The 15879-nt window shown below is 35.6% G+C and overlaps 1 protein-coding gene across 3 annotated transcripts in view; it reads left to right on the forward strand.

Annotated features, from left to right (window-relative positions):
* PLCZ1 (phospholipase C zeta 1) overlaps positions 1-15879 on the forward strand; it is a 48260-nt gene that overhangs the window by 18682 nt on the left and 13699 nt on the right. For all 3 annotated transcript variants that reach the window (XM_059183614.1, XM_059183615.1, XM_059183616.1), the window contains 4 exons: positions 3465-3609; positions 9087-9236; positions 10111-10341; positions 11770-11917. In XM_059183614.1, the coding sequence (XP_059039597.1) occupies positions 3465-3609; positions 9087-9236; positions 10111-10341; positions 11770-11917 (674 nt within the window). The remainder of the gene's footprint in view (positions 1-3464; positions 3610-9086; positions 9237-10110; positions 10342-11769; positions 11918-15879) is intronic.

Here is a 15879-nt window from a genome sequence, read left to right on the forward strand (position 1 = left end):
GAGACTGGATTTTATTCCAGTTTCATTAGGAAGTCATTGGAGAGGTTTTCCTTAAAATGATGTCATAATTTAATTCACTTTCTACTGTTCAGGAAAGACTGATGGTGTAGGATTGGAGGTAGATGATGACTGGAGAAGATACTGGAGCAGTGCAGCTGTTGATGTTTATGTAGATGATGAATTCATGAGGGAGCTGTTGAGATCAGTGGTTGAATTTGAAATATGTTAAGGTGGCAAATCCAGAAAGACTTACTAGGTGATTTGAAGGGAGATATAAGGGAAAGAGAATACTATCAGGATTTTTGGCCTGAAAACTTAGCATAGGATGATGCTATTGACAGAGATAGAGAAACCTGATGAGATCATTCTAGGGTGTGAGGCAAAAGCAAGAGTGTAATAGTTTCCACATTTAGTTAAGATACCAATTCTTTGTTAAAGGGCTAGGTCAGACAGTTCAGTATACTTAGAAGAAATATATAAACTAGAAAAATAGGATTGGGAGTCATCAATATATAGATTGATCAATATATCAAAGCTATGTGACCGCTTGATACTAATTAAGGAAATCATGGGTGGAAAAGATAGCTCATAATTCCATGATAATACCAAATTCACAAATAAAACATGGCTTGGTGCATGTAAAATCTTGTGTAAACACATGAATTCATGAGCTCAGAAGTGTATCCATTGAGAATTCTGTAAGGATAACCCAATTCATAGCTATCCTTTCACCACAGAAATTTCTACTCATAATTTTTTTAAAAATGAGAAAATATGCATTTTAGTTGGGTTGATTTAGCAATGCAGAACATTTACTTTTGAATGAAGAAAATGTTCCACCCAGCTAAACATTTAAATTTTAATTTAATTTAATTGTATTTAAATTTAATTATACTTCTTCCACCCACTTGTGGAAGATACAATTTTAGAATGCAAGTTTTTCAAAATTCCTCTATGCATGAGAGGTAGAATAATGTAATGTTGATTGATTAATGCAAAGTTTCTGGGGCTGATCTTTCATCTCTTTCCCTCCTTTGTTAATTATGACTGCTACAACCTCTTTGAGTCTCAACTTCCCCATCTCTGAAAGAGGAAGACTAATATTAACTACCTTATAGCATTAAATACTTTAATCCATGAAAAGCCCCTTAAACTTATTTAAGTGGATTTTTTTTTAACTGAGTGACAGAGAAATTTCTATTATTCATTTCCAAAAAGGTGACTCAGTGTGAAATAGTAGAAAGTGGCTTCCCTAACACCATTGGGAGAGACACTACTTTCTTTCTTTCTTTTTTTTTTTTTTTTAAGGTTTTTAAATTTATTTATTTGACAGCCAGAGATCACAAGTAGGCAGAGAGGCAGGCAGAGAGAGAGGAAGGGAAGCAGGCTCCCTGCTGAGCAGAGAGCCTGATGCGGGGCTCTATCCCAGGACCCTGAGACCATGACCTGAGCTGAAGTCAGAGGATTTAACCCACTGAGCCACCCAGGCACCCCGACACTACTTTCTTTTACATGTCCTCCAATAAGAGGAGTTGGCTTGACACATTGAAATCCACTCAAATCATTTTTGCCGGGGACCAAACCATGTAGTGGAAATAAGCAGTTTGGTAAAGGTTGGCTTGATCTAAGGATAATTACAGCTATCTAGAGAAGTAGCAAGAACCAGTATTATTTGGGTTTTCCTTCATGGGAAGTTTTCTTTCACAGTTTGGTTTTTGGTAGTTTTTTTGTTTTCCAAGCTGAACGTTCAAGATTATTCTCTGGTAACAGCCCAGAAGACTGATATTTTGTAGCAGTTTAAAAAAGGCAAGATAATTTACTTTGACAATCAACAAAGCGGAGAGTAATGCAAATATTTTTTAATGGCAATTAATAAAGTTTACAAATAGTTATTGCTTCTTTTCCAATTTAAAATCTAAATATGTAAATAAATCTACAAGATGAGCATTACATTCATTTTGAATTCTACAGATACAACCCAGTTTAGGACTTGTACATAAATCAGATCATCACCTAATTCATCCATGGAAATATTAATGGGTAAAGAACATTTTCTTTGAAGAGTGCACTAGGTCATTCCCCCAAAACAAGAATAAGCAGATGAACAAAATTCTGAAATTTTACATTATAGTGTATCACTATATGCCTGAATAAAGCCATGTACACTTAAAAAAAAATAGTCTTAAAAAACAAACAAACCTCAAAAAAAACTAAAAAAAATTTAATTATTTAATTTTATATTTTGCATTGTTTTGGTGAAGCCTCCAGGATAGACGAGGCTTCCTTCCCCTCTAATGCTGCCTCCTCGGGTTCCCTCCATCTTTCATCCGTATTATTTTCAAAGGAGCAGAAGATCTCGCTATTTTCTGAATTCAGCACCTGGATTTTGGGGTCATAATTGTTTTATCTTTGTTCCATTAACACTTGTCCCTTAATATTGCTTGAGTCCTAACCTTAGAAAGTTGACTAAATTTGATTCCCCAAGAAGTGTTAGTTCTAAAAGTTCTATTTTCTCATATGGCTCCTTTGCTTCTGTTTGGAGGACTGCTGATTTTCTCTCAGGTACTTGGTGTTGGGACCACACTCCCTTTTCCTCTTATGGCTTAGGGCAGAGTTTTTCAAATCTTCACATATGAGGTCAGATCGTTCTTTGCTATGGTGGGGCAGTGGAATCGTAGAAATTTGAGCAGTAACCCTGGCTTCTATGATCTAAATTCCAGTTGCAAATTTCCTTTCCATTCCCAGTTATGGCAACCCAAAGTGTCTGCAGACATTGCCAAATGTCCCCTAGGAGGTGAAATTGTCCTGACTAAATACCACTGGCCTAGATATAGTGGGATAACTCAATATACTTGGAAAACAAGTGTTAACTTGGTCTTCTCTGGGAAAAAAGATATTCGAGTGTAGCAGGGGTCTTCTTCTATTTACTTCCCGATACGTGACAGTTGACTCTAAAATCCTGATGTATCAAGTCAGCTCTCTTTTCATTCAGTTTCTCTTCCAGGATTGTATTTTAGGACATCACTTATGTCTGCTTGTTGCTTGTTTTCTTACATCCCCAGAATTCCCATTTTTTTCTAATAAAGACACAATAAATGTTTTTTGATCATGAATTATAGCTAACAAACATTTTTTATGAGACTGAAATTTTAGTTCCTGCCCTTGTCAGAATGAGAGGATAAGGAATACAGAGAAATTAAAGGGTTCAGAGCCCATAGCACAACACACTGCTCTATCTTGGTGGTGATGGAACTAGGAATGGCTCATATTACTTCCAGGTCAGGCTGTGCTTACAGAAAACAAGAGGAAAAGTGTGCTCAGTTCAACACAGCTACTTGTCTTTCTTATGGATTCTGTTATACATTTATTGCAAAATCACAAATAGTCTTTGGGATATTTTGACCCTCTGGCATACATTTTTAATGGTCCAGAAATGACAGTTTATTTTGCTTAAATTTTGCTAGTGCCCTTGTGAAAGGATGCCGTTGCCTGGAAATTGACTGCTGGGACGGATCACGAAATGAGCCTGTTGTTTACCACGGTTACACACTCACCAGCAAGCTTCTGTTTAAAACTGTTATCCAAGCAATAGAGAAATTTGCATTCCTAGTACGTGCGTATCTTTGTTAAATTATAGTTTTCTAAACACAGTATAATTTACTTGCTTCTAAATCCGATAATGTTTGGCCTTAGTTTAGATCAGTGATATTTCAAATTATGTGTTATGATCTATGTACTATGTACTTAAAGGTAGATTTATCAAAGTTAATCTCAAGTAGTAAGATGAATGTTTCAGGGAACTTTTTGTTTAATTATAATACATGTAAATTATATATACATATTTATATATATATATACTTTTTTGGCTGTAACTCACAATAAGAAATGTATTTTACGTTGTAACACAATGTAATGTGTGTGTGTGTGTGTGTGTGTGTATTGTGTTACAATGTAAAATACATTTCTTACTGTGAGTTACAACCAAAAAAAGTTTGAGAAATACTGGTCCATATAATAGTAAATATTTTACCAATATTCAAGTACTTTATTTTCAAAAAGCAGAAACCTGTCAAAAATGTATTACATAGATTGTTGACAGTTTTTATGACTATGATGGCAGCAATTCATACTGCAGAGAATGTTTAGAAGTTTACTCTGGATTTTTAAAAAAATATTGTTGGCCTTTTTAAAGTTATGGATTCAAAGATCTAGCTCTTTTGAGAGCTTCTAAATTCAGCCTACAAATCCTAGTCTATAAATTAAGTGGGTTTTAACACTCAGTTTTAGAGTAATACTTGGTTCTGTTTACAAACTTGGCAATTAAGCACCTTCAGACATTTTAAATTATTTTTTAAAGTTAGTATATTTATTTCTTAAGTACTTCAGTTGCAGTACCATTGAAGAGATTTAACAAAATCTTACTGAGTACTTAAACAATGTATAGCTAATAAATTAAATTTACAAATTTGATAAGCCTAAAGTTCTCCTAAATAGGTCGATATATTATCTATAAATTTAAACGTAACTTAAAAGTCACAAACTTAAGTCGGTTGCTCTATTAGGTGAGAGTATAAAATACTAAAAATTTATAAAATATACATATAAAATTTGAAAATTTTTTATTTTAGTATAAAACATTAATATGTGGCCTTGATTCTCTTAAACATCTTATTTCTGATGATTTCTAAATTTATTTCTCTCCCTTGAACTCTATACTAACATAGACAAGTATGTATTGGACATCGCCTTTTGCATATTTAATTGTCATATTTAACTTAACATGTGTATAACTGAGCTTCAGATATTCCTCTTTCTCAGCCCTGCTCTTCTCATGGTCTTCCCCATCTCAGTTACTGCTAACTCCTGTGTTCAAGCCTAAATCATTGTTGTCAACTTTAACTCTCCTCTCCTTATTTCTCTGCAACCCTTCAAAAAGTTTCTGTTTTTTTAAAGATTTTATTTATTTATTTGACATAGAGAGAGAGAGAGATCACAAGTAGGCAGAGAAGCAGGCAGAGAGAGGGAGGAATCCCTGGGCCTTGAAAGGGTGAAAGCCCTTACAGCTTCTGAGACTCAAAGAGAAAGAGATGGAATGAAAACAAAAGTTTTTGAACAGCAAAGACTCAATGGGACTTCTCAGGTGAACAGGGTGACTCAGTTTTGTAGCAAAGGTTAGATCAAGATTGAATTTTCTTTTTTTTTTTTTTAGCAAGATTATTTTATTACTTATTTATTTTTCACTTCTACCTTTCCTTTTTTACAACTTATTATTGAAATATAATCTGTATTATATTTATGTACAAATCAGCATCATATGGGTTGATACCTTTCTAAAAATTGAATACACATAACTAACAGCCAGAGCCCTTTCTCATGCCTTTCCTAGTCATCGACTCCTAAACAAGAGCTGGCAACTGTCTTGACTTCTAATATCACACATTAATTTTTCCAGTTTTTTTTTTAAAGATTTTATTTATTGATTTGACAGACAGAGATCACAAGTAGACAGAGAGGCAGGTACAGAGAGAGAGGGGGAAGCAGGGTCCCCACTGAGCAGAGAGACTGATGCAAGACTCAATCCAAGGACCTTGAGATCATGACCTGAGCCAAAGGCAGAGGCTTAACCCACTGAGCCACCCCGGTGCCCCTCCAGTTTTTAAACTTTATACAAGTGGAATGATATCTGTGTATATTATTATTATTTATTTATTATTTAAATTCAATTAACATATAATGATTTACTGGTTTCAGAGATACAGGTCAGTGATTCCTCAGTTTTATATAAGTGCTCATTATATCACATGCCCTCCTTAATGTCCATCATCCCATTATCCCATTCCCCTCACCCTTCTCCCCTCCAGCAACCCTCAGTTTGTTTTATTTTCTTCCTCTTTTCCCCATTATCCTCTGTTTTGTTTCTTAAATTGCATATATCAGCAAGATCATATGATAATTGTCTTTCTCTGACTGATTTTGCTTAGCATGATACCCTCTAGTTCCCTCCACATCATTGCAAATAGCAATATTTCATTTTTTGACGGCTGAGTAGTGTTCCATTGCTTATAGATACCACACCTTCTTTATCCATTCATCTGCTGATGGACATCTGGGCTCTTTCCATACTTTGGCTCCTGTGGACATTGCTGTTATAAACATCGGGGTGAAAGTGCTCCTTTGGATCTCTACCTTTGTATCCTTGGGATAAATACCCAAGAGTGCAATTGCTGGGTCATAGCATAGCTCTATTTTCAATGTTTTGAGCAACCTCCCGACTGTTTTCCAGAGTGGGTGCACCAGCTTGCATTCCCACCAACAAAGTAAGAGGGTTCCCCTTTCTCCACATCTTTGCCAATATCTGTCATTTCCTGAGTGGTTAATTTTAACCATTCTGACTGGTGTGAGGTGATAACTTTGTGGTTTTGATTTGTATTTCCCTGGTGCCAAGTGATGTTGAACATTTTTTCATGTGTCTTTTGCCCATTTGGATGTCTTCTTTGGAGGAATGTCTATTCATGTTTTCTGCCCATTTTTTGATTGGATTATTTGTTCTTTGGGTGTTGAGTTTGATAAGTTCTTTATAGATTTTGGATACTAGCCCTCTATCTGGTATGTCATTTACAAATATCTTCTCCCCTTTTGTCAGTTGTCTTTTGGTCTTGTCAACTCTTTTCTTTGTTGTGCAAAAGCTTTTTATCTTGAGGAAGTTCCCATAGGTCATTTTTGCCTTTGGAGACGTGTCTAGCAAGAAGTTTCTGCAGCTGAAGTCACAGAGGTCCTGCCTGTGTTCTCCTCTATGAAGGTTGAATTTTCTACTCAAGATAGTCACCATTAATTTGGGGATGAGAGAGGAATAAAATAAAATAGACTTGGTAACTATGACTAGGAAAGAACATTGGATATAGTTACTGGCCCATGTTACTTATTAGAAGGAAGCTTATAAAGAGTCTAACTTTTTAGACACAATGTGATACAACATGGCAAAATAAAACACAAGTATGTTCTTAGATGAAGCTTAGAACAACCCTTGGTCAAGAAAGGAGCTGCACAATGTCTACAATAGCCAAACTATGGAAAGAACCTAGATGTCCATCAACAGATGAATGGATAAAGAAGATGTGGTATATACACACCCTGGAATACTATGCAGCCATCAAAAGAAATGAAATCTTGCCATTTGCGATGACGTGGATGGAACTAGAGGGTATCATGCTTAGTGAAATAAGTCAATCAGAGAAAGACAACTATCATATGATCTCCCTGATATGAGGAAGTGGAGATGCAACATGGGGGGCTTGGGGGGTAGGAAAAGAATAAATGAAACAAGATGGGATTGGGAGGGAGACAAACCATAAGTGACTCTCAGTCTTACAAAAAAAAACTAGGGTTGCTGGGGGCAGGGGGAAGGGTTAGGAGAGAGGGGTGGGGTTATGGACATTGGGGAGGATATGTGCTATAGTGAGTGCTGTGAAGTGTGTAAACCTGGTGATTCACAGACCTGTACCCCTGGGGATAAAAATACATTATATTTTTATAAAAAAAAAAAAAAAAGAAGAAGGGAGCTGCAAAAGTAGCCTGGTAATAAGGAAAACAGACTCCTCAGTACTGACTTTAAATGTGGTTGAGGATAAAAGTCAAGAGGACCTTCCTTGAAGGTGGAGCCAAGGACCACAGAAGACCCCCCAAAAAAGAAGTTTCCCCAGTGAGTGTCAAGGGCTAATTAAGAGATCTGCCTGCTAGGCCATCACTTCACCTATTCTCAAAATCAGCTTTTATATTTGGAAAAAAAAATTTACACTATTCTCTTAATATTAGACTAGGGCATATATATAGATATGTGAGTATATATGAGGTTATTCTAGTAGGCTGAATAAGGACCTGCAAAGGTTCTAATTCCTGGACCCTATAAATGTTAATTTGGAAAAAGAGTCTTTGCAAATGGATGAAATCAAAGACCTGGAGATGAGGTGATTATCCTAGATTAGCTGGGTGGGCCCCAATGCCACACAGAAGAGGAGACAATATGAAGATGAGGGGTAGAGATTGGAATGATATAGCCACAAGCCAATGAAAGTTGGCAACCACCAGAAGCTGTAAGCGGCAAGGAATAGATTTCACTTAGAGTCTGCTACTCCCTTGATTTTAGTCAGTGAACCTGAGGTTAAAAGTTTGGCCCGTAGAATTATGAAGGAATCAATTTTTCTTGTTTCAACCAAGTTTGTGGTCAATTGCTATAGCAGCCACAAGAAACTAAAATACATTTAAAAAGCATAATATTGTATCTCCTATTCAAAGGTCTGTGATAATGCAACAGACCTTGCAAGTCCATGGTTGGTTAATAAGTTGGTAAAATTGTGCCCTGAAAAATATATAGGAAACAAAATATAGAAAATAATTTTGAATGAGACCCCAAAATAAATGTTATTTCTCTATTTTGAGGCATATTTCAAATGTACAGTGGTGACAAAAGGCAGAAAATATCTTTGTAAAGCCATCTTACCTTAATGATTTCTTTTTATTATTATATCTTTATCTTTGTTTCTAATTATAAAGCCATGAGTTTTGATTATAGAAGTTGAGATTAAAAAGTGGAATATTAACATCTCCTCTAACTTATCTGTGCTAAGGCTTTTCCTTCACATTTAAAAATATCTAAATAAATTGATATCTATGGTAAGCAATGTGTATATGCTTAAAACATTAAAATGTAGAATTTTATATGTTAGCAACTTTTTTTCCTCATAAGACTATATTATAGATAACTTTCTATATAGCTCTACCTTCTTCTTACTAGATTTATATCATTCCTTTAAATGGATGTGGCATAATTTATTTAAACAAATACCTACTGTTGGATGCTTCAGTTGTTTCCTATATTTCTAGTATAAATTGTAATAATCTTCCTTTTTCTACCGATTTAGTGTTCCCTGTTATCTCAAACTCAAAAGTACTTTCAGTTTAAAGAATATTTATTTTGCAAAAGTACAGAACAGAATGTAAGTTTTAAAATAGATGAACTGTTTCTATTAATTGCATTAAAATTATTGAGGCGTTCTGACCAATAACCGTAGCAATGGTTAATTTTTTAGACATCTGACTACCCCGTGGTGCTCTCTTTAGAAAACCACTGCTCCCCTCCCCAACAAGAAGTGATGGCAGACATTTTGCAGTGTGTTTTTGGAGATTCCTTGCTTTCTGATATGCTTGATGATTTTCCAGACAGACTACCTTCACCAGAGGTAACCTTTTGTCTGAGAAGCTCAGGTTAATAAGACAAAGCATGTCATTATTATATTGATCCATAAAACTGGGTAAGAAGAGATCAATGAAAATGCTTAGTTTTGATGATGTATAGAGGTGTCTCTTTGCCACGTGTTGCCTGGGAAATGTTCCTGTGAGCATCTAGGTAAGTGTATGTTGATAAAGTGAATATATAGAGATATAGGTAAAAACTCATGTTTTTATTGTGAGTCTTACCCCGTAAGTCCAATATTTCAAGTCAGTTAATATTAGGCCGCAGGAGTTTGGTATGTTTTATAGGCAAAGGCAAAGAAAGGCAGAGATGTATGTTGTTAATAAAGTCTTTTCCAATTCCTTAGCATCTGGGCAGCAGGTTTCCCTCCCCCACTCTTTTTTTAAAGAGTTATTTATTTATATAATGTATTAGAAATAATATGTAATAATTATACATTATACATAATTATGCATAAATATATACAATATGTGTATACAAATATATACAATAAAAGTGTGTGTATATATACACACATGCACATATTGTGTATATATATATATATATACACACACACACATACATATAATTTTCATGTATGCCAATTTTTTAAAACTAGGAATTTGTGGGAAGTAAAACAAATGGAGCCACAGTAAATCCCAGTCATAACAGGTTTATTTTGGGGTGAATTTTGGTCAATACTATAATATCACTGGTTTCTATTAAGGTATTAGAGGAGTATGGAAAAAGAAGGGAGTTCTTAACATATTTTACTACTGTGGGCTAACTGCAAGCATGGTGAAAGGCTTTTCGGTGACTGTTCAAATTCAAACGTCCCTGTAAATGTGTAATTGTATCTCTCTTTCAAATCATTTCTGTAGGTATTAAAATTCAAAATACTAGTTAGAAACAAGAAAATAGGATCCTTAATGGAAACTCGTGCAAGAAAAGGTTCTGATAAACATGGTCAGGTAGCAGAATATGAAGAGATAGATCAAGATGTGGATGGTGAAGTCAAAGAATCAAAATCATTGGCTGTTTTAGAAGACAATTCAGAAGAGAAATCAGACACAATAAATGTAGCTGGATTACCACTTTTCAAGAGAAGGAGGGTGAGATGATACTTTGTGAAAATCTTCCAAATGATTGAAAAGTTGTTGTATTTTCTTACTAGTGAATTAATTTTTTTTTTTTTTGAGGGAAAAATCTTTTTCTTCCTTATAAAACTTGTTTGGAAAAAATTAACATGGGAAAAGAAAATTTTAAAGTTATATCTTTTCCTGTGTTGGTTTTTTTTTTTTAAAGATTTATTTATTAATTTGAAAGAGAGAGTGGGCCACAAGTAGGGGAAGAGGCAGAGGGAGAGGGAGGGAGAGACTCTCCAGCAGAATCCCTGCTGAGCGTGGAGCCTGACAGGCACTCGATCCCATGACCCATGAGATCATGACCTGAGCTGAAATCAAGAGTCAGACACCTAATCAACTGAGCCACCCAGGTGCTCCTGGCTGAGTTTAATGTTTTCTCAATGGTTCAGTCTTAGGAATTTTATGTACTAGGCATTGTGCAATGTACAAAATAAAACCAACATGATATTTCTCCCCTCAAGGAGACCATAGTGTCAGAGATAAGAAAATTACTGTCTCATAATATGTAGTATTATACAAATTAGCACGATGAAAGAAGGTATCTTGAGTTACAAGTGACATTAAACTAATTCAGCTCGTTTAAATAAAAGGTGAATTAATTGGCCCCATCAATGAAAAGTTCAGGGAAAGGGGTTCAGATTTTGGGAATAACATGGCATAATGTCTCAAGCAAAGTCCACAGAGCTTTTTTCTCCAACTTCATTTGCTCTACATTGGTACTTTGCAAAGCTTTAGCTTTGTATGCTTTCAGATTCAAATCCAGTGGAAGACCTTTTTATCTCTCAGATGACCAAGCAAATGTTTTTGTGCATTAACTAGAATCTAGTTATGGTCACAGCCCAGAGTCAACTGCTATTGCTAAGGAAATGCAAAGCTCTGATTAGCCAGGTCTGAGCCAAATTATCAGTACTTAAGCCCATGGATTGAGCTTGAGCAAGGAATGTTTTCCCAAAACAAAACTTGAGAAGGGGCTAGCAGAAATGTAGGGGGACTAGATGCTGGCATGTATAAGAACAAAGGTGTACCATACAGCAAAAGTCATTCCCAAATGTTAGATCACACTGGACATACACTTACTCATGACTAAATATCTTTGAGTTATAAAATTCATGGGAATTTTCCTTTTTTGGGAAAAAGGAAATAGTCATAATTGTCATCTTTAATATTTACTATATTAGTTGGGATTTTAGATGTATGCTGTCTCATGTTAGCATTAAATACTATCATCAGGAAAAATAATTACATTGATGCATTCCAACTAGTTTCTGGGGAGATAATCTTATGAAAAGACTCATAATTGATCTGAAAACATATTTTCTTTATTGGAAAAGGAGTTTTTCAAATGATTTATTACAAAAATATGAAATTACTGCATTTTATTTTTATACCACAAAGGTAAAAGTGGCTATGGCCCTATCTGATCTTGTCATTTATACCAAAGCTGAGAAGTTTAGAAGCTTTCAATATTCAAGACTCTATCAGCAATTTAATGAAAGTAATTCTATTGGGGAGTCAGAAGCCAGAAAACTTTTAAAGTTGAAAGGTAAATTCTTATGATTCAAATGGATGTAATACTTAAACTACTCGTATTCACTGCTAAGGTGTCAAGATTGGTCAAGGACATTTATGAAAACTATATTCTCATGAAATTTCAACGTACTTAAATAAAAGGCTATATGCCCCAGGTCACAATAAGTGATTTCACAGAACCTGTTTAATTAACTTTTTTACATCATGAAATTTTGATTGAGGATGTCCAGTGTGGAGACTTTTGTGGGCTGGGCCCTGGTGAGCTATTTGGAAAGGAGAGTAGTGAGTGATAAGGCTGCAGAGTTAGAGCGAAATCACAAGAAATGTGAACTTTGTCCTAGAATCAAAGGCATACAGGATTGAAATCTCAAGAGTCACACCATCCCCTCTGTGTTTCTGAAGGATGACTTTGATAGCAATGTAAAGGGGAGACTCCCTGTAGTAAAGAGATGAGGAAGCTCATGGTAGAGGGAGCCATGGTGAACTACATAAACTCAGCAGGTACGTAAGGTAGACAATTAAATAGACCTAGAGGCTGTATGTCCAAGGTGAGGGAGAAGAAGGACATGGCATCCAGGCCAGGCTGCCAGATGGTTGTACAGAGTACACACTGTCTCCGCACATCTTCAGTGGGACCATTGGTCTCTGCATCTTCTTTCTACTGTCTTCTGATTCTGAACCTGAGAATTCCATTCTGTTTGCTAGAGCCAAAGATGCAACAAAGCCTTGGATAGGGAATGGGAACAGACTCTACCCTTTTCTCAGACGTGTATGGTGGGGGATAACCTCAACTTAGAAAGGAATGGACAGTTAACTCAGCAGCCAAGTGACTCTCCAAATCCTTCTTAAAAAATGCAATCTACTATTCTGTGTAGAACCACCACAACAGGGAAAGCATCTGCAACAGACTCAAAACAGCTATTGGCTATTTGGAAATGTGGATTCTGATATATTTGTTGGTTAACCTCTTCTGGGCCCATGGGTTTTGAGGTATACACTTCATCTCATCTCTTCAAACTGACCTCTGGATATTTTAGGGCCTTCTTGTTTGTTATTTAAGCTATAGATTATGACCAAAAATCAATTCAGTAAGTCTGAACCACTATTGAAATAATAGAGTAGAATAGAATGGAATAGAATAGAATAATAGAGTAGAGATGCAATAAGAGTATTCTTTTATGAAACAATTATGTGTGTGTATTGTGTGTTGGGTGTGATATAAGATGTATTTCTTACTGTTAGTATTGCCAACCAGTTTGAATTTGAATGACTTACTTTGCTAGTCTCTATTCTTTCAAGTTAGTGGATAGTTTTTGTTGTTTTTCAAGGGCCAAGCCCTCTGGGCACAGCAAAAGTTGTTATAGTTCTCTCAATCTCATTGTGTTAGACACTTGCTCAAAAATTGAAAAGGCACTGGCAGTTCTGAGTAGAGTCATAAGGTGTAGCATCGCCATTTCTTTGGAAAGATTATACAGCATTTTTCTTGCACCAAAATTCAACACTAAATAATGATGAGGGTGAAGGTGTACTCTAAGAATGTCCATCATTTAAAAAAATATTTTTAAAGATTTTATTTATGTGGGGGAGAGAGAGAGAAAAAACGGGGGAGGGGAGGGCCAGAGGGAGAAGCAGATTCCTTGCGGAACAGGGAGACCAACACAGGACTTCAATCCCAGGATCGTGGCATCATGACATGAGCTGAAGGCAACTGCTTAACTGACTGAGCCACTCAGGCACCCAGAATGTCCATCATTATTAAAAACTTAAATGTCACTAATTTTTTAATACATAAAAATAAGAAACAACTTTTTATATGCATGGATACTTTTCAATTATTTAAAAATAATGTAGTAGGTAAATATTATTGAGATGGAATGAATTTTTTTATGTTATTTTTAAGTGAAAAAGTAGAAGTTTATAAAAGGGAACAAACAATATGATTCAATTAAAAAATAGGATTATATCTATGAAAATAGAGTGAAAAGATATATACTAAGAGGTTACTGGTTATTAATTAAGTGACAAGATTATACATAGTTTTGGTTCGTATTTTTTCTAATTTGCTTTTCTCATTTATCTAAAATGAACATACATTACATTTATTTATTTATTTTAAAGATTTTATTTATTTATTTGACAGAGAGAGGGGAGGAAGCAGGCTCCCTCCTGAGCAGAGAGTACGATACGGGACTCGATCCCAGGACCCTGGGATCATGGCCTGAGCCGAAGGCAGAGGCTTTAACCCACTGAGCCACCCAGGCACCCCCATACATTCCATTTATAATAACATGGCATGTTTAATTTCTAAAGGTCAACTTCAGAAGTAACAAGATCATGTTATGTTAAGATAATCATTTGTGTTTATTGTGTTTATCACTTTGTAGATAGGAAAGATTAAGATCCAGAAGAGTACACATCTCACCAAAAGATAAATATCCTGCTTAGGGCAGGATGAGGGATCATTATAGTTGGACATACATGGTGCCTTTATACATGAGTAGCTTCAAAATAAACTTTCTCTCAGGAGTGTATAGCATCTAAAATTGAGAGCTGATGAAATTAATTATAATTATTAACCTCAGTAATTATAATTTTTTACTTGACAGTGCTTCCTAAAGAATAGTATGTGGAATGAGGGTGGCATTGATTCTATTCCAGTTTGACCAGCAAATGAAGTGGGCCATGGGCAATAACCATGGCCTGGTCACCATATTAGCAGGAGTAGTTGTGGGAACAGGATCTGCTTGGTGATAGAATAAAAGCCTTGGGGAAACATGAAATCTAGTTCAAAAATTTGTACCCAATGGTAAAGGGTACAAAGAGTTTTGAATCTCAAGTGATTTAAATGGAACATATATAAATAGAAACTTATAAAAATAGGTAAGTAGAAACATAAGAAAATAGAGAAACAAATGGACTATAACTGTATGTGCATATTATAAGTATAGACCTTATCTTGGTAAGGAAAACATTTGAAAATAACCAGAACTACCATAGTTCTCCCCTATCATGGGAAATACATTCCAAGACCCCTAGTGGATGCTTAACCCTGTGGAGTATTGAGCCCTATATATAACATGTTTTTTAATATACACATATATCTATGATAAAGTTGAATTTACAAGTTAGGCACAGAAATTGTCAACAATAACTAATAATGAAATAGAACAATTATAATAATATGCTGTAATAAAATTTAAGTGAATGTGGTCTCTCTCAAAATATCTTATTGTACTGTACTCAGCCTTCGTGTGATGAGGTGAGATGATAAAATGCCTAGGTGATGAGATGAGATGAGATGAGATAAGGTGAATGATACATGCATTGTGATGCATTGTTAGGGTGCTAGCAAACGTCTGGTGATTTGTCAGAAGTGGGATCATCTGCTTTGGACCCTGCCTGACTGTAGGTAACCGAGACCACTGGAAGCAAAACCATGGAGAAGTGGGGGGACTGCTGTACTGGAAGGAAGCAGGTTCTCTTTCAATGGAGAGAGGAAAACAGAGATTGAAGAAATCTTCAACTGAAGATTTCTTCAATCTCTGTTTTTTTCAGTTTGGGGGGAAGATACTTTGGTGGTTAGGGTTGGGAGCTGAACTGAATAACTTTAACATTCCTTTCAACCCTGAGAATCTGTTGGCTCTTCAACTGGGTTCATTTGGATGGCATTATATGTCTTTATATGGCTTACATGTGATTCTGCCCTAATGTGAAAACCAAAGCAAAAAAAAAAAAAAAAAAAAAGACAAAATTTTACAACTTGTTTTAAAATATGGATGCAGGGGTGCCTGGGTGACTCAGTTGTTAAGCATCTGCCTTTGGCTCAGGTCATGATCCCTCGGTACTGGGATCAAGCCCCGCTTCGGGTTCCCTGCTTGGTGGGAAGCCTGCTTCTCCCTCTCCCTCTGCTGTGTTCCCTCTCTCGCTGTGTCCCTCTCTGTCAAATAAATTAAAAAAATCTTTTTAAAAAAAATT

The sequence above is a fragment of the Mustela lutreola genome, chromosome 8 (genome assembly GCF_030435805.1).
Source record: "Mustela lutreola isolate mMusLut2 chromosome 8, mMusLut2.pri, whole genome shotgun sequence".
In the NCBI taxonomy this organism is placed as follows: domain Eukaryota; kingdom Metazoa; phylum Chordata; class Mammalia; order Carnivora; family Mustelidae; genus Mustela; species Mustela lutreola.